At 48.6% G+C, this 27,961-nt stretch overlaps 1 protein-coding gene and 1 pseudogene across 24 annotated transcripts in view; one reads left to right on the top strand and one right to left on the bottom strand.

The window, feature by feature from the left end:
- The window catches only part of caska (calcium/calmodulin-dependent serine protein kinase a), a 59,290-nt gene that overhangs the window by 18,616 nt on the left and 12,713 nt on the right, over positions 1-27,961 (bottom strand). For 9 of the 24 annotated variants that reach the window (XM_061691236.1, XM_061691237.1, XM_061691238.1 and 6 more), the window contains exons 2-13: positions 21,710-21,822; positions 18,302-18,407; positions 15,683-15,760; positions 15,543-15,615; positions 8,111-8,213; positions 7,749-7,924; positions 7,481-7,603; positions 7,002-7,085; positions 5,776-5,875; positions 5,366-5,383; positions 5,153-5,274; positions 571-648 (exon numbers count right to left, since the gene is read on the bottom strand). In XM_061691236.1, coding sequence (XP_061547220.1) covers positions 571-648; positions 5,153-5,274; positions 5,366-5,383; positions 5,776-5,875; positions 7,002-7,085; positions 7,481-7,603; positions 7,749-7,924; positions 8,111-8,213; positions 15,543-15,615; positions 15,683-15,760; positions 18,302-18,407; positions 21,710-21,822 — 1,174 coding nt within the window. Of the gene's footprint in view, positions 1-570; positions 649-5,152; positions 5,275-5,365; positions 5,384-5,775; positions 5,876-7,001; positions 7,086-7,480; positions 7,625-7,748; positions 7,925-8,110; positions 8,214-15,542; positions 15,616-15,682; positions 15,761-18,301; positions 18,408-21,709; positions 21,823-27,961 lie in introns of those variants that run through there. The other 15 variants (XM_061691215.1, XM_061691219.1, XM_061691216.1 and 12 more) reach the window with 4 other exon arrangements.
- On the top strand, positions 9,057-13,085 carry LOC133410802 (probable G-protein coupled receptor 34; annotated as a pseudogene).

The following is a 27,961-nucleotide window of genomic DNA, read 5'->3' as shown; positions in this document are numbered from 1 at the left end:
ACATTTGATCCAAGGGGAGACTAAGGGCAGTCAGAATAGAGAGCCCTGCGGCCAACTGGAGACTTTTAGTCATGCCGTATTGAAAGCATTACTTGGAAGATGACACGCCAACATGAAACAATGGATAACGGAGGGCTCCTGTAGATCTGAAAAATGTTATCCAAGAGGAAACTAAGGGCGGCAGGAAAACAGTTCCACTGAAGCTAAGTGGAGACTGCGGACACGCCGGATTAAGCGCATTATGCGGGACGTGACACGCTGGCAAAAAACATCCAAAGGCGCGTCGTGCGCTAATGTTAGCCTTCGGGGTTAGGATCGCGGAGTAACAATAAAAATCACCATCAAGCCAACATCGCCATTTTGCACTATTTCGCTTCCATAACAATCAAAACAATTTGTCTCCGTCCATCACGACAAAGTCAAATTCAGTCTGGATTTGCCAGCGGAGAAGCGCCACAACGGCGGGTAGGAAGGACGCAGCGAAAACTGAAACTTGACGGCGAGTCGCTCACTCGAATCGCAAAGCGAAGAAGAAATGTTGCCGGCGATTTTGCCGCTGTGCGCTTTTACCTCTTTGGCTCTCTGCACGCCGTCGCCGGACGGGTTCCTGATCTGCGGGGACGACTTGGTGTTGATCTTATCGTAGAGCTGCGAAAGACAAACACTGGTGTGATGAATCAGCCCGCGCAAGAAGACAACGGGCAAACGTCTGTTCTGCCGCGTCTGCAAAAAGATCGCAGTCCAGCTGATGACGCTCCAGTCAATAATACTGCTACTTTGCACATCATTGTCAGGGAAAGCGTTGATAGAAATACACACCATATCCATAGATTGGAACAACATTGAACTTTTCAGCATTTTATGAGCATTACCTTCGCTCGCAATAATCGTAGTTGTTTAGAGCCGTTTGTTTTTCAACGACACAGAGCGAGCGCTGACTGCAAGAGTTTTTAAGGCCTCGGTGTTTGTCAACAAAGGCAGCAGCGCAACGAAAAGAAAAAACATAAAACAACAACTGCGGCCGAATTTCACACAAGTGTACCGACGACGGCGTGTGTCTGATTAGATCTTTGGTAAATGTCGATTGTTGCGGAGGCACCGCTGGAGAGGAGTCATCGCTTTTAACAGATTTACACCGGCGCTTCTGGAAAGAGGAGGAACGCGACACTGCAAGAACAAACGTGCAGAAAATGGCAAAACCGCGCCGGCCCGCATTCCGCGACGAACAACACACTCGGGATCGCGTCTCCTTCTTCATGTTTCTAACGTGCAAAAAACGCACACGTCGCCATCTCGCTCGGAAACATCGCAATCGAAATTATATTCCGACAGCAAAGTAAAAATAATACTCCAGCATTACGTGAAATCCTATTCCGACGTCCGACGTGCCCGTCACGAATCGCTGACCTCGATGCAACGAGCACGCGTGGGATCCAGCCACCCGTCGACGATGGCGTTAATATATGCAGAGTAGACATCATGACACATGCTGATTGCTAACACTGCCTCCACCTCCCGCGTGAGGTCTGAAAATGGAAAGTAGAAAGTTCAACGTGGAACAAAATCGACTTCAAAAGCCCATCCGTCCATTTTCCGAGCCGCTTCTCCTCACGCGGGTCGCGGGCGTGCCGGAGCCCGTCCCGGCTGTCATCGGGCAGGAGGCGGGGTACGCCCCGAACCGGTCGCCAGCCAATCACAGGGCACGCATAAACAAACAACCATTCGCACTCGCATTCACACCTACGGGCAATTTCGAGTCGGGCCTCAAAAGTCAAACGGCAAATCTTGAGAAACTTGAATACGGTGAACATCTCACGGAGCACACGAGTGACGAGAACTCGAGAAGCAGAGGGGTGTCCGGCTGCTCACTACTCGATACGCACGACGGTTCATTAACGTTCGGCTCATCAACAAGAATCAATTTGACCAAGCAGGCGCTCTCCACACAGTCCAACAATACCCATAAGCCGCCACCGGGTGGCAGTGTCTCTCCGCAAACACCTTCAGGCGTTTTGAAAGACAGGAAGGCGTAAGTTTGTTCACCGACTCATGACAGGTAAGAATGTGAATTAAAATAAATAAAAATTAAAAAAAATCTGTACATGAATAAAGGTTTCGTGATGGTGACTTGTTTGAGTCTGGAGCGAGTTAATCGACATATCAATTAGCGCCATTTCTCGAGGGAAACCATCCATCCGTCGTTTTTCTCGAGTCGCGTCAGTCGCCGGACTCCCGTCGCCTCAAACACTTCGTCCGGCTCTTCGGGGGAAATCCCGAAACCTGCGCAGGCCAGCCGGGAGACAGAAAAAGTCTTCCCCCTTCTTATATTCATTCCTTTTCCGAACCGCTTCTCCTCACGTGGCTCGCGGGCGTGCCGGAGCCCATCCCGGCTATCTGCGGGCGAGAGGCGGGTACGCCCTCAACTGGTCGCCAGCCAATCGCAGGCCAAACAGAAACAAACAACCATACACGCTCACGTTCACACCTACGGCCGATTCAGAGTCTTCAATCAACCTATCGTGCATGTTTTTGGGTAGGCTTTACACGATCAGGATTTTTGGGGCTGATCGGCAAGTTTAAAAAAAAAACGAGAACCGATCACAAGATGGAGCAATGTGCTTTTTGAAATGACCTGTGCATTTACTGCATATAATTGTGTACAAAAACTAGATATTTACAATAAATAATGCGTCTTTGTTCATCTGTCAAAGGAACGGCCTTCTATGAGATGGCAGGAAGTCAATGCTGTCGTTAATGGATCCACTTTTTGTGACATTTTGGTTTGTTTTTTCAATTGCACGCATGTTTTTGGGATGCGGGAGGAAACCGGAGTGCCCGGAGAAAAGCCACGCAAACTCCACACAGGCGGCGCCGGGATTCGAACCCCGGTCCTCAGAACTGTGCGACAGATGTGCTAACCGGTCGCTCACAGCTGATATATAAATATAGATTTTTATTATTTCCCAAATGGTAACAACACAAAATGGAACCAGTCTCACAGAACAGATTGAGATCAAATGTCCAAATGTGGACAAAATGTCTTTGAAGGCAAGGCAACATTTGGCCTGCCCTCACTAAGCAACCACAAAGGTTAAAAAAAAGAAAAAAAAAAAAGAATCTTCCTCATGTTAGACATCAAAAGCACCAGAAAAGAAGATTTTCACGTTGACTCACCAACACACGAGCACGTCGTTAAACGCTCGCTTTCGACGAAGCGACGGAGGCCAGAGACCCCGTCCGCGGCCGTCCTCTGCGCTCGGCGTGTCGCGGCGCTCGCGACTTTCAGCTGCACTCGCAACACAGCTCTCATTCTTACACGCCGTCTCACAACGGAGCGCATTGTTCGCGCTCCCTCGCCGCGCCCACAAGGAGCCGCGCGCCAGGTGCCAATACAGACACCAGACTACAATCCGATATGTGCTGCAAGCCCACACGACAACCCGCTTGTAGCCGCCAGGCCGGCACGCGGATGTTCTTCCGACACTACCAAAGGTGCCTCATATGTTCTTATCATCGAAACAAACAAATGCATTTTTTGTGCTGACGGGTGGACTTTTTTTTGTCGCAGTCAAAAGTTGTTCGATTCGATGCAAAGTGTTTTCCCGATGAAGCGATGACCGCATGTCCGTGTATCCCTCACGAATTCCGACTCCCACCTGGTTCGTCTTCATCGAGGAATACACGACCGTTTGTCAACTGCTGGGTCGGCAGCCAAAAGTGGGCGGCGGAGTCGTGGACAGGTGAGAAACAGAATTGTAATGCCCTCATATGGGATACAGTACGCGAGCCTAAAAGTTTGCCCACCCCCGCTCCAATTGCTTTGGCTATGGTACAACGCGTACACAAGTACACGTACTACCCGAGAACTGCATTTCTGCCGGAAGCGACGTTCGGGTTCGGACGAGCGAACGCGGCCGTCGACAACCACGATCGAATTTGCACATCATTGTCAGGGAAAGCGTTGATAGAAATACACACCATATCCATCTTTCAAATGGAAAACGCAATATGCGCTGTAGATCGTGGAAACCCAAGAAAGCGAGTTCTCGCTCTTTTTAGGGGAAAACAAATGTTTGTTGTTTTTGGGATACAAGAAAGGTGCTTTTCATCCACGATATATGTTCCACGAGAGTCGTTTGTCAAAACTAAATTCCAGTTCCAATAACGAGATCATCGTCAAATGAAAAGATAAGAGGCAACAAGCACGTGCCAATTATGCGCAATTATCCACATAAGACGAAAGACGAAAGCGAGAGAGAAAAGCCTCAAGCGAATGAAATTACAGCACAGGGAAAAGACGCAAGAGACGAAAGGGTGACGTCACGCAAAAGGCGACAGATGTCAAATGTCGTCCGTGTCGGTTTTCGTGGCCCGATAGGGTTCTGTCGATTTGTGAAGAAACCGCCATCAAGGTCGGCGACGTAACTTGAGTCCCAGAAAAGAACAACACCGAAGCGAAACCACGCAGGAATCGCGGTGACTATTTTCATTGGAGCTGATGTGTCGTTCTTTGAATTATTGCCTTCCGCGGTTTCGGGAGGCGGGCCTGAAAACGTCTTCGCATAGGAAATAATGGAAATCGAAACCATCATCAAAAACGTTCAGAACCGGTCAGAAAATGTGTCAAAATATGTTAAGCGTAGTTATTAGCAAACACAATCAAACACTTAATGACGTCGATGTAAGATGTAAGTCGCACGTTTCCTGTTGGAACATTTTCTCAATTGTGCATGACGGTGTGACTTTTCAATTTCACAACTTCAGGCCGTTTTACTTGAGAGGTCCCACTGCACCCTTTTGCAGCCCCCCGAAGCGATCGAGGCAGAACCTTTTGTGTTCGGATTCGTATCGTACGCCCGCTGCTACTCCATAAACGAAGTTCTTTTTTCGCTACGTACGAACGACGCCGCTGACCATTACGGCTGCCGTTTACGGTCACTGTGATTCCAAGTTATTCATGTGTATGTCATTCCCATCCGCATACTCTATAATATATATACCGCTCCGTTTCATTGCTCATTGCAGTAAATAGTGAGATTTCTCGAGTTGGTCGATGTTATTGTTGCCGTGTGCTCCGTTTTCCAACTGGGCTTCCTGTCTTCTATTCCAAAAGCTAGTAGACCCAAATGAGCTCGCGACACAAACGACTCACGTCGAGCAGCGTGTGTAAATGTCGGTCCTGGAAAACGCTGTGCAGGAAGTCGAGATCCTTCTCGCTGCAGTCGGTCAGCGCGTGGATCTCCTCTAAACTGTCCAACACCTGAGACACGGCCCCTGCCGCGCACAAAAATACAAAATCAAAAACGCTCCCCGCGTGCCGGACGGCGTCGCCGCACGACAACGAGAACGTCAAGAAGATACGTACGTTCTGCTGCCAGCAGCCCTGCAGGCGGGAGGCAATAACAGGAGCAGAAAAACAAAAGAGTGTAAAAAGAAAGAAACACACCTGCTCAGGGGATTCCCACAGAGGTGGGTGTTTTGCTTTTCACTGTGGGCGTGTCCTTTCGGTGTCATTATCATCGGGTCGGATTTTTCCAAAAACAAATTCAAGAAATCTTGCTATATATATATATATATATATATATAGAATTAGGGGGGAAAAAACATTTTAGTGTCTTTACTGTGACGAATTGAAAAAAAAAAAAAAAAAAAAAAAACGAGCCGCATGTTTTCCCCGTATCGTTCAATGCATTGGCCCATGCCGATGTTTTGGCTTGACTTGACTGCGGGTGTGTTGTGCTGCTCCAAAAGCGCAAGCCGAGTTCGAGAAGTCACCTGAGGAGGTGGGCTCGTCCGAGAAGTCGTGCAGTTCCTCAGGGGGGTCGCCGTAGTAGCAATTAAACTTGTGACTGGACACCGCCGCCAGCACGGCTCCCTGAAAGCACACCGGCACGTCAACGTGCGGCCCGTGATGACGCAACCGCACAGACGTGGCCGCGGTGACGGTCAGCTGAAAAGGACGAACCCCCTTGCTACTGCTGAACATTTCCCCAAAATACGTTTACAATATTCAGAACATTTCATGTCGCAAATCCATCATTTCAATACGCTTTGGAATGAAAGATTCAAGATTGCTTTTGGAAAAACACGGTGAAAACCGAGACGCTCAAAAATGTTTGCGTTCTTTGATTTTGTGTTTTCAAATGTCACACACAGCCAATGAGGTTTGAAAGCTCCGCCGACGGGCACCGGATTGCACGTGCGTGACTCAAAGACGCAGGGTTTGCGCCGGCTGTTTGAACTATCGGTGTACGGCGCCGGCGCACGCCACAAAGGTCGCCCGCTCGCCATCCGGTGGGCATCCCTTCTCAAGGCTTCCTGCTCTAGGAGGGTTTTTTCTCGAGGTCGGGACAAGGGCATGTCTTCGATTTTCGTCAACGGAGATCCCGAGAAGGCCTTTGAGACTCTTTCGCGATCAGCGGCGGCTAGATAAATAAACGCATCAACTTAAAGTTGAGCACGTGACGGAAAGAAAGGGTCAAATGGTGAGAAAAAGCAAAAAGAGCCAGTCCGGACCTCAAACGCTCGTCTTAAGCGGCCGATCGTACACACTGGTAACTGCGTAACCGCTGCAGTTTTCTTAAGCAAAAATAACGAGGCAGATGACGCTCACTGTCAATGCATATTTTACTTTTAAAGGCCTCGATGATATTCAATGGCCTACTTTTCAATAACGCGAGGCCAGTTAGCTCCCTCTCGCAGCTTCTGTGCTCGGAGGCCAACGATTTGGACGATCTTGAACACTTTGCTGTGGAAGAATGGGCCAAACGACTCTTTTGGGTTGTTCTTAGTTAGTTTTGGATCACTCTTGACTGTCATCTGTCAGTGAGCTAATCATTTTGGCCTTTACACATTTGATTTTTGTGGGATTTGTTTGCGGGTGGTATTTTTTCCTCGCTTCAACTCAGCAAACCAGTAAAAACGTGAAAAACGTTGTCCTCGTGACCACATGGAGAAGCTCCGGATTTTACGTGATAATACGGAGCACGCATGCTGAAAACCTTCAACTTCCTCCTGGCGTTGAACTTTCTCAGCTGCTCCACCGTCTCCGGCAGGTGGATCTTGTAGGCGTAGCGGTCTCGCTCCTGCAAAAGACAACATCAGCAGTTGCACGCTACTGCCACCTGCAGCTCAAATGAAGCCGTGACGAACCAAATGGATGACAGCGATTTCCGCAAGGTCATTAAAAGAAGGAGATACTCGTTTCGGCCCATCGCGGCATATCAAAGCAATCCCCACATCCGCGCTACGCATCTCTAGGGGTCTCGTCTCGTCTCGTCTTTCGGCAATTCGTTACGTCGCCCGACCTTTACTCGGAGATTTCTTTGTTGGCACATTTTGGGTAAAATATTTCCGGAATCCGCCCGTCCTGCTGAAGTGATATTTGACTATTATATTTTTGGGGAACGAATGAAATGACCGAAGATCTGCGTTGAAAAGCGGAAGACGGCGGCGGCGGCGGCGGCGGGAGGCGGCCTACCTTGAGCCAAGGATGGTTGAGGGCCTCGTAAACGGTGATCCTCTCGGCGGGGTCCAGCATCAGCGTGCGCCTCACCAGATCTTTCGCGCTCTCCGAGATTTGACTCCACTGCCGCGGGTTCATCTGCGCAAAGATGTCGGAGGACTGCACAACTTAATGTAAACTTATTGAAAACATACAGCATTTGAATGCAATAAATAGAAAACAGCGTGCGTAATGTCGTGTCTGCGTGCGTCTTTGTGGCCGTTTAGGCCTTGTAAGTCCTCACCTTGCATTTCCCCTTGCAGACGGCTTCGAAGAGGCGCTCTTTGGTGCCGTAGAAGGGCAGGCAGCCCGACAGGAGGATGAAGAGGATGACGCCGCAACCCCACACGTCCACGGGTTTCCCGTACGGCTCCCGCTTCACCACCTCGGGCGCCATGAAGTGTGGCGTTCCCACGCGACCTGCACGTACAACGAGGCGCTCTTTGTGCGTACGGATAGCCCCCTCGAAAAAGAAAAAAAACCCAACAACCCCAAAATGCTATTTGCTCGTTAAAACGCTCTCGATGGGTTTATGCATTTCCCCAAACGCCTCCCAGCTACCGCTCAAGTGACTTTGACGGGAGTTAAAGACGGCGCGCCGCGTACCTCCGGCCACCAGCCCCGACTCTCCCAGCTGGATCGCCACGCCGAAGCCTCCTAACTTGACGGGAGCAGAGTTCTCCTTGGATGCCAGCAGCACACAGTGAGGCTGAGTGAGGACAGAAAGACACAACGCATCTTGCGGTCGGCTCGGGCTAATTAAAGAGCGACAGCCTCCCTCCTATAAATAACCTCAGTCGCGTGCCCCCAAATCAACAAAGTCCACAACGAGGGAAACTTCTACGGAAGGGAGGAACAAAGCGACTTTTTACCTCCACTTCTCGAAAAAACAAATAGCGTACGCTCGACTGTCGGCTCGCGGGAAGGTGGCACGGCTCGAGTGACACAATTCCGTTTGTTTCCGCCTCATCGCCACCGCAGACGAGACCGACGGCGGTGGACAAATTTAACGAAGGCAGTCGTGCGTGGACACTGTTCGCACGGCCCCTTGCGGAGAGCCGGCGTCGAGGCCGAAGGCTGCGGAGGGAACGCGGTCGGAGAGAAAGTCTCGAATCCGCCAGCAGGTGGTGAGAGGAATCGCTAAAAAAAGAAAAAGCAGGAATACAGAATGATTGTCTTGGCCGGCGTGCTACTGATTGTAGAGTTATTGTATTTCAGGGAGTCAGAATGTCTCCACTCGGCACATAAAAAGCTGCCTTTTACAATCACAAGCAGGAGTGGCAAGCATCTCGTCTTGTCTTGTACAAGTTGCGCGCCACGCACTCGCGTGCGTGTAACCACGACTTTGAATGGAGCCCAGGCGCCCCCCCCCCCACCTCCTTCGCCCCACCCTCTCGCCCTCTCGCTCTCTCGCTGTGCGTATTGGGTCTGCGAGTGGCAAGAAAAAAAGGCAAGTTGACCACAGCCCGACATCACCGCATTCTGCTCGTCAGCAATTCTCTGTTGACTTTCGACGGCGCACGCGGGCGTGAGCGGCGGGCGGCCTCGCGAACGGACGGAGGGGGAACAAACGATGTTCGTCTGAAGCTGCTCGGCTGAGCACAGGAAGCCCGGTGAGACGTTGAGGAAAGCTTCTTTCCCGCAGGCTGCAAGTGGGAGGAAGACGTTCTCAGCGCAAACGAGCAGCTGAAGACCGTCGTTCATGGATCGAAATGGCGGGGTGAGTACCTTCTCTTCAAAGTACGAAAAATGAAAAATCTTTTTTTTTTTTTTTATTAGTTGCTTCATGACGATTAAATATTGTGACCCCGCCTCTTGCCCAAAGTCAGCTGGGATGATGGAAGTGTAATTTTGAAAGAAATGGACAGACGCTGATAAAATAGGAACAATACCATAAAGGTGATGTAGAGCGAAGAACACAGAATAATATCAAGCATGTATCTTGTATGTAGCTTTTTGCAAAAAACCTGCAACCTTAAACGATAACAATGACATTTTACTCAAACACAATAGCAATGGACCCGTGGGCCATTTTGGCAAATTGCTCATCTTATCAATCCATTTTGGACATTATTGCTAATGAGCATTTGCGACGGTTGGACGTGTTTTGTGGAAGAAAAAAAAAAAAAAAAAAAAACGCCTTTTGGGATGAACTGCAAAAGCGATAATAATACAATAATTCCAACATACAGCAGGGAGGGGCTAGGTTTAGCCTGGGTTATAAATGAAAATGACGAGTCTTCACCGCATGCGGGTGTCCAGGCACATTTTGTCAAAATCAAATAATCTGTAAACCTTTCAATACAGCTTTAAGCCAGAGATGATCCTTTGCGGCATCTTTACGGTTTCAATGATTTGCACTTTTTAGCCTCCCTCCGGTACGCAACATTAAGAACAGCACAACAAGTAGATCAAAGCAAAGATTTGTCCTACTTTTTAAAAGTCTGCAGCCTTTCTTGAAACGCTGCTTCGCCAACATGGTCAACGGCGACATCTCTTGCAATAGTGAGTACGCCATCACGTTTGTATTTGCATTGTTGAGCAAAGAGTTCCGTAATTGCGAGGTGACGGGAAACGGGAAATGTCGCGCCGCGTTATTTTGCTCCCAGCTGAAGAATTTGGGTGAGACGGTTGCGTTTCAAACGGATTTGGTCACTTTGAGGTTTGAAGTTGTGTTGTCTTTGTTGCGACTTCATACAAATTCGCTGGTTGCTGCTAGCGGGATGGCCGTTTTCATCTGTCCCGAATCCAAACTGTTCCCGCGTTGTCACGGTGGCGTTCGGCTTTGGAATTCACTCCATTTATGCCGTTCAACTTTCTATAACTGTGCAGCTACCGGCTCGCCGTCAGAAAACTGAGCTTTGTGTACACAAGCGCCTAACCCTAACCCACACACAGACGGAGGGTCCCCGCTCTTGCCTGTATCTGATCGGTTGAGTAGAGACCACGATGATGAGACCCATCGCGTGTCTGCTTTCAAGTTGCGGAAATGTTTTTTTTCTTCCTTAAATGACCGCGCGCCCTCTTTTTTCCCCCCGAAATTAGGGCGGATATGCGACCTAATTAGTTGCACTCGAGAGCCCTCTCTCGTCATTAAAAACATAATAATAATAATAATAATCATAAATCATACGCCGGATTTCCGGCACCGTAGCTATGCAGATTGATCGTACTTTAAGCGGCCCTACTAATTTTTGTGCGTCTCGGACATCAAACGGGGTCAAGATGAATCCTAATTAGGACTCAGATGTAGTGTTGGTGCAGCAATCACTCAAAATATTCGCGATTTGCCTTTTCCTCGGGCCAGTCTGGAAGATCGTCGCTATCCCGACATCGTGCCAGCTGACTTGCGGTCGTCCATTTCCCCTCGGGTCGACGGGACGAACTCGACGATGGCGCCCGATCCCCGGCGGCCTTGTGTGGATTACGACGCGCTGCGGCGCTTTACTCCCTCATCTTTGTTCTGGGTCTGCTTGGGAATCCGGTGGCTCTGTGGGCTTTGTTCCTCGTGCGCTCCAAGCGGAACTCTGTGCGAGCGTTCCTCATCAACGTGGCGTTCGCCGACCTCCTCCCGGTGGTCTGTCTGCCGTTCAGGATTCTCCACCGCGGCCGAGGGAACGTCTGGACCTCGGGGCCCACGCTGTGCAACGTGGTGGGCAACTTCTTCTACATGAACATGTACATCAGCATCATTCTGCTGGGGCTGATCAGCGCGGATCGCTACTTGAAGATCCACCGGGGAACTCGGACAAAGGGCGGGCCGCGCTGCGCCAGGTGGAGCGCCGTCATCTGTGCGGCCGTCTGGATCACCGCCTTTGGCTTGGCTTCAGCCTTCTTCGTGCCCAAGACTCCATCGCAAGTGAACGGGTGGGTGACGTTTTCGCCGCTTAGCACAGATGCTCGGCAATTTTCTGCGAAGACTCGAACATTGCCCGTAGGTGTGAATGTGAGCGCGAACGGTTGTTTGTTTCTATGTGCCCTGCGATTGGCTGGCGTCCGGTTCGTCCCGCCTCCCGCCGGAAGATAAGCTGGGATGGGCTCCGGCAGCCCGCGACCCAAGCGAGGAGAAGCGGTCAAGAAAACGGATGGATGGATTACGAGTCGCTAAATAAGCGGTCCAACCAATTTGAGTCTTTTGGTAGGAAAATTCTGTAAGTGAGCCGTGCATGACTGTTTTGGCCTTGGAATATCAAAATAAGTGATCTGTATTTTACAATTTCTTGGCCCTTCGCTACCAAAAGAAAACAAACTGCACCCAAACCGCTTCTTGGATGTTTGCTATCAAAATACGTTATCCGTCCCTTACGGTTCCATGCCATTGCGTAGAAAAAGGAGTGAGTTTCTCGGAACTTTGCTATCAAAATAAATGATCCGTACCTAACCATTTCTTGGGCTCTTGTTATCAAAATAAGCGATCGGTGCCTTCGAGTTTCTTGGCCGTTCAGTCGCAAAATAAGTGAGCCACACATGGTGGTCCCTCCGACTTTCCGTAACAAACCAAGTAAGCGCCATCTATCTTGTCATTTCTTGACGTTTCTTCTTCTCCTACTTCATTTTATTCCCCCCTGGTGTGAAAACCAGAGTACCGACAAGCTTCGGTTAGACAAAAAGCAGTCTGGCGGTTGGTCAAAAGAGAATTCCAGTCCGCCATCGCACAAGCCGCAACGTTTGGAAAGGTTTACAATTCTAAACTCTCTGGAAGCGAGCTGAACTCGGCGGAACTGCGGCCTCAATGATTAAGGGTACGCTACGTTGCTTTTGAGGTCTCATGTAGAGAAAGCAACGTTTTCAAAGCGAAGCCCATGCAGACCTGCAAAAAAGATGAAAAGCTTCGCAGCGACTGCTTCTGGTCCTGGGAAGGATCCAAAGCTGGAATACCGTATACCGAGTATGGACGGAGAAGCGTAACTTGGACACGCGACAGCCCATCTCGGTTTTGCTGGTCACATTCTCCAGACTGAACACTTAAGACACTCGTGCACATTCGGGGTTCAGACCAAAACCATTCAAAAACTTTCCTTTCCATCATATGCAGCTGTATACAAATGACACCATTTTTGCCTTTTGGCTGCGTCCAGGTGTTTCCACTACAAACAGCTCCACGGGGCCAAGTGGAAAGCGTACGTCAACATCTGCATGCTGGTGCTCTTCTGGCTGGTGTTCATCTCCCTGGTGGTGTCCTACATGAAGATCGCCCTCAAGCTCCTCAGGACATCTCAGGATAAACCGGACCTGCCCAACGCTCACCGCTATTCGAGAACCGCACGGAAGTCGTTCTTCATCCTGTTCCTCTTCACCGTCTGTTTCGTCCCCTATCATGCGATTAGGGTGTTCTACATCGAGACCCAGATTACAGACACTTCCTGCTCCTGGAAGGGCGCGTCTTTTCGGCTATGAACACCTGCCTGGATCCCGTTCTTTTCTTCCTCTGATCGTCTTCTGTGAGGAAGGAGGTGCGGCGCTTGACGGGCAACGTGTTTCGTGTACGAGATATCTCAGTGGGAGTTAGCGGGCGGAACTGGACGGGAGGACCGGAAGGCCGGACAGAGGGCAAGCTAACGTCCCAGCGGCTTTGAAATAAAGGATTTGCTGACCTTATTTGTGGCGTGCTGCTAGTTCAACAGCTGGCGCTCCCAACCAGCATTTCCCAGGGTGCGCTATGTCAGGGATTCTCGACTGGTGGCTCGGGACCCAAAAGCGGGTGAAAATCAGCAAGTAATTGAAGCCCCCGCGCCCCCATAAAAAGGTTGATTCACGTTAATAGAAGCCATCAGATGGCGCCAAAGCACTATTTTTCTATGAGACAGAGCTTTAGGCGCTATCTTGGGGCATCTCAGAAAGACATGAAAAATAGAAAAAGGCAAATATTTCAGCGAATAATGGTGGAAGAAAACAAAAAGAAGGCGGGGGCGACTGTACTCGTATAACCAACAAACACGCAACCCTTGATTAGCTCGTGTTTTTATTGACGTCTGTTAACACGCCATATTGAGGAGAAAAAGGGCCTTTGCTGCAATTTTGCGATTAGCCGGAGGGGGAGAGACGGACGAGAAGTGGGCGCATCGGAGGACGCGTGAAGGTCAACGTTGCAACGTCACCTCGACGCAAGCCCGACAAACGCGTGCGACGGCGGGAGAGCCGAGACGTTCGGCTGCTTTTGAAAGTTGAACGTGGACTCTCCCGCCTTTCAAGATGTTGACTTCATAAGTTGTGCGCATTCATGCAGTTTGTGTCAAATCGTTTTCAGCTGTGCCGTGATTAAAGCCTTCAAATGCCGAACGGTAGGTACTTGCTTACGGAGGATCTGACCACGCACGGATCACTACTTTTTATTTCGTTTGAAATTCCAGGTTCACTTGACCTCAATTGTAACGTAACAGTTATGATACTCAATTTTTACCTAAACATTCTAATCAAGGCCTCCTCCCCCTCAGCAACCGTTTCAATAAATTCCCATCGGTAAACTTGAATTGTTTGCATTTATTTGATCGTTGACCACCGGTTCTGCATAGAAATGGGTGCGATTAGATCTTTTCACACCATTGAAGTGTGGCAAAATGTCAACGTAAACGAATGAAGCTGTCCAAATCATTTGATTTTCTTATTTTCTACTTATGCGCTTTGTGTAAAGGACGTGAAAGACTTCCAAGAAACCACCAAGTGGGAGAGTTCCTTCTCCGCAGCCATAAAGTCTGCGCGAAAGACTTCGAGTGATGACGCCGTTCCCTGCCCGTGGAAAGAACCACAACGGAGATCCAAAAGCAGACAGTTTTCGTCCATTAGTCGCTGCAACGCGAAGGCATCAAAGCCCAACTGGGACCATCACAAGCGCCGCGTGAACCTTTGTAGACATGAAAGGGTGACGTTCAGCCCTTAGAAAACAGAAGGTTGGTGCATGTGGAGCTGGAAAGTGCATGCTTGCTTCCCCATTTGGCTTCAAGCAGTCGTGTTCGTTTTTTCAGTCTGAAACGGCAAAACGTGAAGCTGGAACAGCTGCGCCCCCTACAGGCACGTACATACAACTACTTTCACGTCCAATGATGGAAAGGGCCTTCCAAATGAAACGGATTCAAGCACCAGATAAGAGCAGCAGGTACATTCTTGTTCAGCTCGATTGCATGCAATGTCTCTGCTCTGCGAAGGATGCGTCCGCGTGCTTTTATTTTGCTTTGTGCGGGCCGATGAGTTCTGCCGGTCGTGCCCACGTGTCAAAAGCAGCACGAGTGCGCGTGAGGATTATTTTGCCGGCCGGCTGGATAAAACCGGATAAGCGGAGGAGCCGCAACACAGTAGTCTTAGTACGTACGCGAGTACTCAGTAGTTCGTCAAAGCAGGACACGGGAGTTGGTTCCCGGGATGTTTTTATACGCTTCATATATAATTTGCGGACAGGCATGTGAAAAAATGAACGATCAATTTTCAAAATGTTCAGAACAACTTCATTGCACCTTCTTTCTGGTAATGGGGCACACTTGGAGGCCAAATTTTTGTAAAAGTGCTAATTCATTCCTGTACAATTCTGACTTTGATAATAATATTGCAACCTTTCTTCCACGACAGTCATTTTATTATTGTATAGTGTTCCTCAAGAAAATGTTAACTTCATTACCATAACAGCTTTAGTCCCAAAACGTTACGACATTATTCTTAACACGACGACCTTCTAGAAAATCTGACTTTGTGCGCATAATATTGAAACCTCATTGTAACAAAATTGCACCATTAGTCTGATAACATGACAACGTTATTCCATTTCAATTGAAAAACGTTCTCATAAAATTGTTCATTCTAATAGTTTAGCTTTATTCGTGTAACTTTTGAACTGCGTTTCTTTCAAAACGACGACGACGAGAAAATTGTAAACTTTCTTTTCATGTTAAAGAGACACGAGTCACAGCAGGGATGCTGAAAGGGCGCCACCTATAGGAATGTAGCTGCAGTCGCAGTTAGCAGCCTCCAAATTGCACCGCAGCTTGAACCGCAACCCCTTTTTTTTTTTTTTTTTTTTTTTTTTTTTTTTAAAAAAAGCCCGAAATACCTTGACATCTCTGTGGATGACGTTGTTGTCATGGCAGTAGCGCAGCGCCTCCAGGATCTGTCGCATGTAGTGACTAAGACAGGGAACACGGGCGCGTGTCAAAATCCGTCCGCCGCGAATAGAAGTCGAATGGACCTCACCTGGCGACCGCTTCGCTGTAGACGAAGCCGGCGTCCGCCCGCTTGACGATCTCGAAACACAGGTCCGCGCCGTCCATGCTGAGAAACACGCACGCGTGCACACAAACATGGCAGAAGGTCAGCGTGGCATCAAGAAATCAAACTCTGCTGCTCAGCCGCGTCTCAACTGCTCTCTTAAGTAGTTTCTCATCTTTTGAAATTGAATTGTGTTGATGACTTTTATCATTGCAGCACTTTGCAGCTTTTTTAGTATGAAAGGTGCCACCATAGAAATAAAGGTTCAATTGATTTTGCCGTTTTGCTACTTCTTCAAATAATCCTTTGTATTTTATTTTGTTTCAAATGCCAGTTTCTTATTTGTAAATGATTTGTAAGTTCTTATTCCCAAAATGTGTTGTCTGCTCATAATAAACCCCTCCCAGCATTTTCACAATGACACACCAGCGGCACAAGCCTGAAAGTGGTCATTCGGTTTCATGCATTATCATCACCGACAAACTAAGAATAATGTAAAAGAAAGTTCTCGCTTATTTCAGAAAAGAAATCCCCAACCTGCACCAAAAGTTTGAAGGATTCTTTTTGACCTGTAACTCTGCGCAAATGCAGGTCGCTCCATCAAAGAGTTGAAAATGGTTTGCAGGTGGGAACGTAAACGTTTGCGTTTGTCTCCGTGCGCCCTGCGACTGACTGGCGAGCGGTCCCGGCTGTGCCGACGTCAGCCGAGATCGACTCCGTCGGGATAAGCGCTCCAAAAAATGCTTGGAAGGAGATGTTGGCATTTTGACTTCACAAGGAGAGCCACTAGAGGGCGCCGTTGGCAATAAATGTTTTCACACGGTAAGGTAAAAGTGGAAGACCACTGCTTCCTTTGGGGTGCTGATTAATTGTTGTTTCAAATGGAAAAGAGTGCTGCTCTGGAGTGTCTCAGCTCCCCCCCGCCCCCAATTATTCAAACTCAGTCTCGGCGTGCTCTCCAATCAGGTCGGGCGGCCGAGAGGCTCGAGTTTGCCGCACATCCACACGATCCGGTCTAACGCGCTCGTCATATCTGAGCCTGCTTCAGGGAGGCCGATACGAAGATGTCTGCGGTTATCTTTTATGCCGGCTCTGTTATCTGCCCTCTGAGGGATGAAGTGCTCAAATATGTCTCCCAGCTACCTGGAGCCTCTTTCGCACACAAGTCCCGCAAAGCCGCAATAGGACAGCCATTATTTATCTGCAGCTAGCCAGCCAGGCAGGATATTGTCACAACGACAACAAACTGTTAAACCTCACGGCAATTGTATTCATTTCTTTCCGCTGAATAAATGAACTTACCCATTGTACTTCTCACATGCCACCACTAGGGGCTGTACGGCCTAGTCAACTTGAGTACTCCACAATGACGTTTCGAGCGTGACGTCGACTAGTCGCTAATCACGCGGCAGAGCCGCTTGCAGCACCAGATGAGTGCGTTGAATCTAATTAGTTTGTCACTTTAATTGATTTCATTTTATTCTATTCCTAAATGCGTAGCTTTTGGAAGTGAAAAGGGATTCTTAACCAACGCAACATTCCGGAACAATTCAAACCTGGTCGCACCCTGAGACAAAGGCCGGTCCAGAAAACCAATTTGGATGTATGCGGTCAAGTGCAGTGAGGAACGCGCAGATGCATAGCAACCACTGAGCAGACGCACGGCACAACACGGGCGGGCAAACTCCTCGGCCGTCTGCCTGCACCTCCGAGAGAAGGGAAGGCAGATGGTCTGAAAGGACAGTGGGAGAGGCCATTACGTGACAGTGGAAAGACGGTGGGCGGAGGAGGGGCTTACGACATCACCCGTCTCCCACTGACGACCACATCCTCTCGTCCGCTCCAAAGAAACGCAATCATTCCGCCTCCGACGAATAACACAAAAACACGGCCTCCTCGACTGTTCGGTAACTCCGCGACCGCTTTACAACTGAATGGAAAATTAACGACTCTCGTGGACAGACAACGGCCTTCTGCCAGGCACGCTAACGACTTCCGTTTGCGCTCCAAAAGAACGAGGGCGTGCCTCCACTCGGAACGTAAATAGTTGAGTTTCCACACCAGAAACCAGGCTCGTCCGTCCTAAGTAACCGAGCGAGGTGATTATTTTTTTTCCCCTCCGGAATGAACCCCACGCAAAAGCCGACATCCACGAGCTTTTGTTCTAATGTGTTCGTTCCGCATACATTCCCTCGTCTGAGCTGTCCAATGACGGTAAATATAGATGATCACAAAACATTGTGCCTTGCGGGGATTTTTTTCTTTTTTTTAAATTACAGAAATGTACTGAAAAAATATCCAAGACGTCATCAGCTTTGGAACAAAAAAGTTCCGTTTGATGATATGGGAATTTGGAGTAAGCCAGGAAGCGGCAGAAGATACGAGAGCGGGGATGAGTCGGAAAAAGGAGTCGGCTGCCAGTGTGAAATCTTAATCTCCATCTCTTCTCCCTTCCATACACGGACGGCTGCTCCACGCTCCCTCTTGTTCCTCGTGCGAACCCCCACCGCCGCCCGCCAACAAGAATCCTCCCATCAGCGTCGATGATATCAAATCCGCCGCGGCCGCAATTGCGCTTCCTCCCTCAGCGGACGTGCGACTTACAATTCGAAGACCATGTAGAGCATCCCGTCGGAGCTGTAGGTCTCCAGCAGCTCCACGATGTGCGGGTGTTTCAGCATGTGGCAGATGCTGGCCTCCCTCTTCAGGTCTAAAAGGTGAGGGGTGAAAAAAACACACCGCATGAGCACAGTTTTCAGATCTTTTCCACTGACATTCACATCAACGATATCCATCCACCAAATATGTTAGCGATATTTGCCGTTGTATGCAAATTTTGCGATCGGCTGTCTTGTCGTCATTCACCGATCCGGATTAATGATGTCATCGGTCGGATCTGCGAATGAAGACGTGACGGCCGATCGCAAAATTTGCATAAACATTTGCATTTAGTCCAGGGACGTTCCGTGCAGCCGCCGCGGATGTCCGAAAGCTAGTTACATTTTACCCCTGTCGTAATTGCACGCCATCGCGCGCAACCGTGGACCGTGGAATGCGCTGACGACTAGCTACTGCGGAGTTACAATATGACAACATTTACTGTCTGTTTGATGACATCATGAGATCGACATGGTCGATTTGTCCCTTTTGGTTGAGTGTTTTAAGTCACGACACAGTTAACAGGTGTATTCAATTAGCGCTAACACATTCCTAAAGGATGCTACTGCGCGGGTGCCACGCTTGTGTGCTTTCCAATCATCGTTGTGCGATAAAACGTTCAATGACGTTCTTGGACATGTTGAAAGACACTTCGGGGCCCCGAAGGTCCCCCTGGAACTGAACCCCGACTCGAATTGCCTCGGAAGGTTAACGGCGGAGTGAAACGAATATGACGAGGCGGAAGTGGTGACAAGTTTGCCACATTGGCAGCAATCAAACACTCTCCCGCTTTCAATTAATGTTGCTAACAAGTTACGCCTTCCTCCCTGGTTGTTTTCATACTCTAAAGCGCAATAACGATGGCGCTAAGAGTCTGGCACTCTGGCGAATCTGAGCGTGTGAACAAATCAATATTCCGCCAATGGGCGTGTGGCGCAAACGGAAAGCTGTAAACGAAGATAAACGGTTGGCGGCTTGCGACGCAGGTTCGCTAAATGAAGCGGGACGATGCGATGCCATGTCGGAAGAATGAGAAAATGCTGCGGATTGATTGTTGTCGTTCACGACTGTGAAAAAAGTATTAGGCTAGCCGTTGAATTGTTGTTTTATTTTAAATTTTTTTTTAAAAAAGAACTTTTTCACAGGAGCCATTTTAAATAAAGCCTCAAGTCGGAGAGCGCAGAGGCGAAGGTGGCCGTCACGGTCCCAAACCGAGGGGCCGGCCGGGAGTGCAATTTATTGTCGGACATTTGCACCATTTATCGGGGCCCCGGAATTCAGCGCTAGGACAAAACACGCTTACCGGGATTGACAAAAAAAAACTGTAATCATATAAAACGGTCAAAACGTTTTGCTTAAAGGTGAAGAAGAACTTTATGTGGGGAAGGTGTCTTGAAAGAAGATTTGCGATGACTCGCACAAGGTGTCGCGCCGCAGTCTTGTGTTTGTTTCCATGTGACTATCGGTTCCACCTGCTTTGGTTCCTTAGCATTTTTCTTTAAGGTGATTTTAAAAAAATCAAAGTCTGTCCGAATAGAGTCCGCCGCCAGCTGCAGTTAAGTTAGGTTAAAACCGCAGCAAGGAAGCGATTGAAAATAAGCAAGCTAAGCATTACTAATGTCCGCCCATCTGCAGTTGAGTAAATACGGAAACACATAACCGTGTTTGCCGCCCTTTGCAGCTTCTCGACAAACTATGCGAGCGGCGCGCGTACGACCGCGTGGACGAGATGTCGCCACAGGAGCAGACGCGCGTCTTCCGTGGCAGACGAGGGAGGTCGAGAGGACATCGTTCGAGCAGACGAAGTAAAAAAAGGCAGCGTTGGGGAAGCGGGAAAGGCGAGGAAGAGGGCGGGCGGGCGGGCGGGCGGGCAGCGGCGCGTGATGGATTTTACTCTCTCATCCCCTCGGAGAGCCGACCTGTCAGTCACACACGCTCCCACCGGTGCCTGCGCGCGTGCGCGTTGGTCAATCCTTCGCCGGGGCACCGACAATTTGACCCACTTCCCTCCTCGAAGGTCCGAAGAGAGAGTGCGGGCGCGTGATCGGGACAACGATGGTGCGATGATGAGAGGGCGACGGCGGACCTTTGGATTTTGGGCGACACCTTTTCCGACATCACGTCAGCGTACAGCCAGAGACCTCGGATCACCTCGCAAGAACTTAGATCAGCGAGTATTCAACGATGAAGTCTGCATGTGTTTTGCTTTTTCTTGGACTTTTTTCAAATGAAAGACGTCAGCATATAGCGCATCATCAGACCTTTGTGTACCTCACGAGCATAATTGGATTTTTGGGCAACAGCGGTGCCCCGATATGAAACGCCGTTGAGCGCGTGTGTCAGCGTTACAGCGGGAGACGAGAGATGACGTGTTATGAACATTTAATATCATGATCATACAGTGGTGGACGTTAAAACGTTACTTAAAACACAGGCTGCATTGTTGAGTTTTTTTCTTTTTTTTTTGGATGGCGACAGTTTGACCATGGAACATTATTTCCATTTGAATGATTTCCCTGTCCTTAGGGATTTTAGGTTGCTGTAACTCACTCTGACAGATTTGAAATTGCCCAAAAATAGGCAGAGGATGCGGCAGCCCATATTGGCGGAGGCCTCCCACGTCACGTGCTCAGCATTATCAACGCTACGGTTGCTAACATTTGTCATTCTAAATGGCAAAAGCCAACACGCTGTGACTCTTTCACGCTATTTATCTTTGCTAATTTTGCTAATGAGACGGGCTCTAAGCGGCCAATGATAATAATGGCTCACAACCGCACAAAAGGAGACGACGAGCACTTGATTTTTTCCAAAATAAATTTGAGGAGGAATTCACAGGCACGTTTTGGCCTCACCGCTGCTGCACATCCTAATTGCTGGCATCTTCTTATCTGGCTTCACAACACCTCGCAACTATCTTGAAGGTTCCTCCTCTCGAGTCACACGGCCGATCGCAACACTGGCACGTTGCTGCAAACGATAACCAATAGCCTCCAACGCGACGCTGGAATATGCGGCTTCTTAAATGTTGTGAGACTTCAGCTCAATGAGCATCGAAAGCATCGACTCCACAATTGTGTTTCTTTGTTTCTTTTTTTATGTTTGCGTACAGTTCACCAAGGTTTTATGATGGCGACCGTTTGTGTCGGTAATCCATTATTCCACGTGAGACTATTTCTATTTCTTTCTTCGTGTCACATATTTTGAAATGTCTGTGGATCTGAAGCAGAATGCATAACGCTAAATAATCATTTCTGTCCGCGAAGGGCAATTCAAAGCGTGGTCAAACGGGGACGAAGCTGCAGCTCTCTACAGACGTCTTGTTAGTTTTAGGGATGGAACCGAAAAGCTTACCCTCTGTGCTGAGTCCAGGACTGGAGGTGAACTGGGCCACATCCACGATTTTGACAGCAAACTGCTGCCCCGTCTCTCTGTTGATGCATCTCCTCACCACGCTGAAGGGACCCCTGAAGAACACATCGAGGAGGAAAGGCTTGATTACGCGCGGCATCGGATCCAGAACCAGCCAAGCGGCGACGACGAGCGACACGGCAGACCGCGACCCTTTCACGACGTGACGTCAGCATCCGGCGTGACACAAGCGAAGATCGCTTTCAACACGACAGGGCGGGAGTGCACGCTGCCTCTCACACTACTTCAGAAAGCGCAAATATTCACCGTCAGCCTCAGTCCGTTCACACGGAACGTCGGCGAAGAAATAAAAACTGCTTTTAAAGGCGGTGTGAAATTTCCGAGAGCAGCTGTTAGAATCCGATATTGCCACAACCGTGCGCACTTTCGTACAGAGAAACCACATCTCGCAATCAGATAATTCCAGCGTCTGGTGTGGTTTATAAAACATCGGTTCTCAAATGTTGGCCTCCGGGACTCGCGTTTCTCATTGTCGCGAAGTGGCGACCCACTTGTGATGTCAAGTGATGTCAAAACGTCGTATGCCGCTACCGTCGCAAACCGAGGATTGATTGAAGAACTTTGCTGTCCCCGAGGGGCAATTTTGGACTCACCTGTCCGAGACCCACCCAAAATGATTCCCCGACCCACCAGTTGAGAATCACTGCTCTAAAAATAAAACAAAATACATATTTGTCGATTCCCGTCGTGATTCACGGCTCGCTAATGCGAGCGTCGCGCTGTTCGTTTGCGGCACGTCGAGATGCGGAGAGGCCGACGTCTCCTCGCTGAGGCCGCGACGGCGGAGGAAAGTCCCATTCGGTCGACGGGGACGAACACTCGTTGACTCGCGACGAGACAGTCGGGGTCACGTCTACACAATGGAGTTCAAATACCGCTCACCACCCCGAGCGAAAGGAGGACGAAATTCAATGCACGTCGCCTTCTCCATTACGGAGAAGCGACAAAAGGACGTCAGAAACATCTCTTCTCTTCTGGCGTCCCAGCATGCATTGGGAGACAACGTGCATATCAGCACGCTGCATTGTGGGACACGCGTTTCGGCATGCCGCCACGTTGCCATGAAGCCATTTGTGATGCACTTTATCTTCTAGAATCTTCTTGTGTGGTCATATCAGCCTCGGGGAAGGACGTGGCACACATTTCTGTCAATGAGGATTCCGTTTTGGACGAAGCCAATAGGGGAAGTGGCTCAGAAATGTGCTGGCCCTTTAATTGCCTGATTATTAATGTCTATGTGCATGTAATGTACATTTAGTGGAGCAGGCTGCTACACGAGATCAGAAAATAACATCTTTGTCAAGACAAAGATGTTATTTCGCAGCGTGTCGCAGCGTGTGGCTCATTGCCCTCATTTGCTCTCATTTCCACTCTCTTTGTTGATATTAGGAGCGCAAAATAAAAAACATATTTATTAAAAAAATATATATTAAAAATAAAACACGGACGGACGGATGCAGTAGGTGAATCCCAACACGTTGCCCCCCCGTTGTTGTAAAGTGTATCATGTCAATTATATCATTTAGCAGAACAGAATACAAACATACTTTAAAAGCAACAATCAGTCAGACGCGATTTAGAATGGAGTTCCGCAGAGAAATGTTTTCGGTCCTTTTATTTTCAAAAAAGATTGAACCCAAACAAATTCTGGGATGAACTAGAAGGTGAGCTAGCATGCCCTCTCCCAGGTCCAACTTTGGCGACACACCAAATGTGCAAACATTTCCGCAGACCCGCTGAAAAATCATGTCGAAAATCTTGCCGGGAGAACGACGCCACGTTTGCTTCCATGCTTTAGCTAACGTACGAGAATCGAAGGTTTCCACGGAGCCTTGCGTTCTCGAAGGTTTCCACGGAGCCTTGCGTTCCCGTTACAATCGGTTTAGAAGCCCAAAGCCAATGAAAAGGCTCCATAAAAACACCTCAATTGGAACAAATTTCGTTCGGTTTCACAGGGTGGAATATTCCTTTTGCCAAAGCGATCAGATGTACATTTTTGTCATGTAAACTGTGAACCGGAACGATGTCAAACTCGTACACGACTGAAATCTTAATTTTAACTACTAACTTGTTTTTAATCAAGCTGTAGCTTTCATAAAAGTGTGAGAATGTGTGATTGGTCATCTTTATAAATGACGTGAAGTGGACATCGACGTGCGCGTATCACACGGCTGTTCCGATTAAATGTAGTACACATCGTGTATACGCCCGATCGGAATGAATCACGTCACATGGAAACAGTTGGTCAAAGACAGGAATGATTTCAATCAGAATAACTCAAAAGCCTGCAGGGAACCCCGGCGACATTAGTGACCCTCGAAGGTTTGGTATACAAGCGCTGCTCGATTGTTGATGCGTGATTTAGTGGCTGAGGAAAGCGCGCTTGTCTTTGTACAGAAATACAGACTGCTGGAACAGATGGCAATCAAGCTAAAGCTGCTTAGCATCGGATGGGCGAGGTAGGACGGCATCGTGCCCAACTGACACACACACACAAACAGCAGAAGCATACACTCACCGGTCACTTCATTAAGTACACTTGCACTAACAAACGGGATCCAAAGCAAGATCAATTCAAAGTGTACCTGGCACCTCCATCCATCAATCAATCAATCATCCAGTGACAAAAGGCAGAAAACGAAGACTTATTATTGTTTCATTCACATAAATCAGCACACGCCGTAAAAACTGGACTTTTGGGGACACTGATGGGTAATAAGAATAGATCAAGTACTGGTGGTCTTGAAGGGCTGTACAACCCGTCCAGTGGGCTCTTATTAGTAACGCAGTGAGTAGTGGCCGCGCTGCGTCGTCTCGCCAGTGTGAGCGCCTTTGGCAACCCCGGACGCGGGCAGGAAAATGTCACACCTCGCCCGCTGGCGGCTAAACCCGACGCGAGCGTCACCAACACGACCCGTGGTAAAGTAGGCAGGCCGTCTTTTGGGAAAATGACGGCCGTTAAGTAGACGTCTTCTTTGAAATGAAGCCACACGGCATTTTGTTTTAGATGTCAACACGGTGAAAACCGAGGAGATGCGCCCTCGCCAGTGCGTCACAATCGCAACGACGGCAGAACAGTTGTTGCGTTGGTGCCGCTCGGCTCAATTGAACGAGTTTAGAGCAAAGCCGACATTTACGATACCGCTACCGAGTACAGATGTGTAATACGCGTTGCATACGTCAAATTGTAAAGCCAGATGTACGCTGACGAAGGCTTTTCGAATGCCACTTTTGGGTAAGACGGGAAGATGAGCAGTTGGTGTGGAGCGTTTCTTTTTGAAGACAAATTCTCCATGACTGGTCTGGCATGCATATTACACTTCAAAAACGCAAAGACATTTTGGGCTTTGTTTTTACGAGGTCGTTGCCATGTAAACTCCCTTTAGAACGTCATTTTTCCATCTTAATAACAGGCTCCACGAGGTCCAGTGAAACTGGCTTCTCAATGTCCCTCCTGCAACGGCTTGAGGCAGCTGGAGAGCACGACGGGGGGGAAAAAAGGGTCAGTGGAACGCAGTCGACTCAAGAGGCGGAAATGGGCGTCTCGGAAGAAATGGCGGTTACGCGGAGGGCTCGGCCGAGCACAGCTTTAAGCCATTAGCGCTCTGAATGGAAGGCAGCTGCGTGGGGCTCGTTGTGATGACGCCTGCACTTTGGTAGCCCCCCACACTAAAAGAGCAGGAAGTGTGTGAGCGAGCGAGAGCAGAATGAAAGCAGAGGAGCATCCTCTTCTTTGAGTCGTACCGGATTGAACATGGACAGAAGCTGGAATAGCAATACTCGCTGAGGGTGCAATACGTTTCGGCGCTGCGAAACGTCAGCAGTGCGCATAAAAGAACAAAATGCTTCCCAATGTCCAATAATCCAATTGTCACCTCGAGCAAGGAGGTTACGTTGCGCCTCGTATAATTCAAGAATTCTTCTGACAATCCTTTCCCACGGTTTTGAAAATAAAAAAGAAGAAAAAAACCCACATGATGTGGTTATTTCAACATGTTCATTAACTTCAGAGTAAAGAATGCATGAATCTTAATGAGGAAATTCCCTCACTTTACTTATTCAAATTGTGGCCTAACCCTAACCCTAACCCTAAGAACCTATTGTATATAGACCCTTTCCAATTTGAATATCATGGAAAAGTTTATTTATTTCCATAATTCCATTCAAACAGTTAAACTTTGATAGATTACAGATTCAGGGCCCACAATTTCAACAATTTCAAGTATTTATTTGTTTATTTTTACATAATTTGGAAATCAGGAATTGAAAAAAATGTGAATATTGTGACGAAATCACCACTTACTTCTCAGTTTTGGCAGGAAAAAAAAGAAAGCAATTAGGGTCACATTAAATCAATCAAAATATGACACGTTAATCTTCAACACTTGGTTGGGAATCCCTTTGCTTGAATCACTGCGTGGATGCGCCGTGGCATTGAGGCAATCGGCCCGTGGCGTTGCCTGGGAGTTATGGAAGCTCAGATTTCCTTGATGCTTGCCGTCGGTTCCACTTTGTTTTTGGGTCCGGTGCCCCTCATTTTCCTCTTGATAATACCCCATGCATTCTCAATGGGGTTTAGATCCGGCGAGTTGCCTGGCCAGTCGAGCACTGTGACGGCATGGGCATCAAAGCAGGTTTTGGTGCTTCTGGCGGTATGGGCAGGGGCCAGGTCCTGCTGGAAGATGAAATCTGCATCTCCATACAGATCCTCAGCAGAAGGAACCATCAAGTCCTCTAAAACATTCTGGTAGACCAACACCTGCACTGGACATTGCACCCCAAATCATGACTGACTGTGGATCTTTCACACTGGACCTCAAGCAGCTTAGGTACTGTTCTTCACCCGTCTTCCTCCAAACCCTCGGACCTTGAATGAAAGGCACGCTTTACTTTCATCGGAAAAGAGGACCTCGGACCGCTGGTCGACAGTCCGGTCCTTGTTCTCCTCAGCCCAGTTGAGACGCTTCCGACGTCGGCTCAGGCTCAGAAGCGAGGAACCCGACAGTTGTAGCCCATCTCCCGGATGCGTCCGAATGTGGTGGTTTTTGAAGCTGTGATTCCCGCCTCGTTCCCCTCTTTCTGGATCTGTGCTAGATTCTTGAATCTTCTCTGTTTGATCATCCGCTGAAGCCGGCCGTCATCTCTTTTGCTGGTGCGTCTTCTCCTGCCACATTTTGTCCTTCCATTGATACGCTTGGACACAGCACTCTGTGAACAGCCAGCCTCCTTAGCGATGAACCTTGGTGGCTTACCCCTCCTCGGGAGGCTATCAATGACGGTCTTCTGGCCACTTGTCAAGTCTGCAGTCTTCCCCATATTGAACCCAACTGAGACAATTGAACCTAACTGAATTTAATGACACCTGGGGAGACCTGTGCAGGTGCTTTGAGTTTAGTAGATGACTCGTGTGTGACACTCACTTTAAAACATTTATGGCCTGCAAAATTTGGGCTGATTTCTTCACGGTATTATCATTTTTTGAATTCCTGATTCCATGAGCTGGAAGACCAAATTATGTAAAAATAAACAAATAAATACTTGAAATTGTTTCAATTCTGGGCCCTGAATCACATCACAGTCTGGTTTGGTGCTGCGACAAAAAAGGACAAACTCCGACTGCAACGGACAATCCAAACCGCTGAAAGGATTGTCGGTACCCCCCTACCCACCATTGAGGACTTGCACGCTGCCAGAACTAAGACAAGAGCGTGCCAAATCCTCTCGGACCCTCCGCATCCCGGTCACCACCTCTTCCAGCTACATCCCTCAGGTAGGCGCTATCGAACAATGCAAACTAAAACAAACTGACATTCCAACAGCTTCTTCTCTCTTGTCATGAACTTCTTAAACAGTTAACTTACAATTCCATTGCAACATGCTGCCAATTTTGTCTTGAGATTGTTGTCACATCTGTGTCTGGCCTACATTATTCTACATTATTCGCGCACTCACTGTCGTTGTCTCTCCAGAATTATGCAAATAAATAAACTTTTCCATGATATTACATTTCTTTGGAAAGGGTCTGTACTTGAACGCGAGCGTCCCCCTGGTGGTCGCCGCTTGAGGTTGAAGGAGCGGACGGACTTCTGGCGATACGTACGAAAGCCACAACGTGCAAAAGGCCGCACGAACGCGTTCAAATATTGACTTTCTTCTCGTCGCGTTTGCTGCTGG

The sequence above is a fragment of the Phycodurus eques genome, chromosome 12 (genome assembly GCF_024500275.1).
Source record: "Phycodurus eques isolate BA_2022a chromosome 12, UOR_Pequ_1.1, whole genome shotgun sequence".
NCBI lineage: Eukaryota > Metazoa > Chordata > Actinopteri > Syngnathiformes > Syngnathidae > Phycodurus > Phycodurus eques.
The sequence above is the reverse complement of the archived record's forward strand: the minus strand, read 5'-3'. Positions and strand labels throughout refer to the sequence as shown.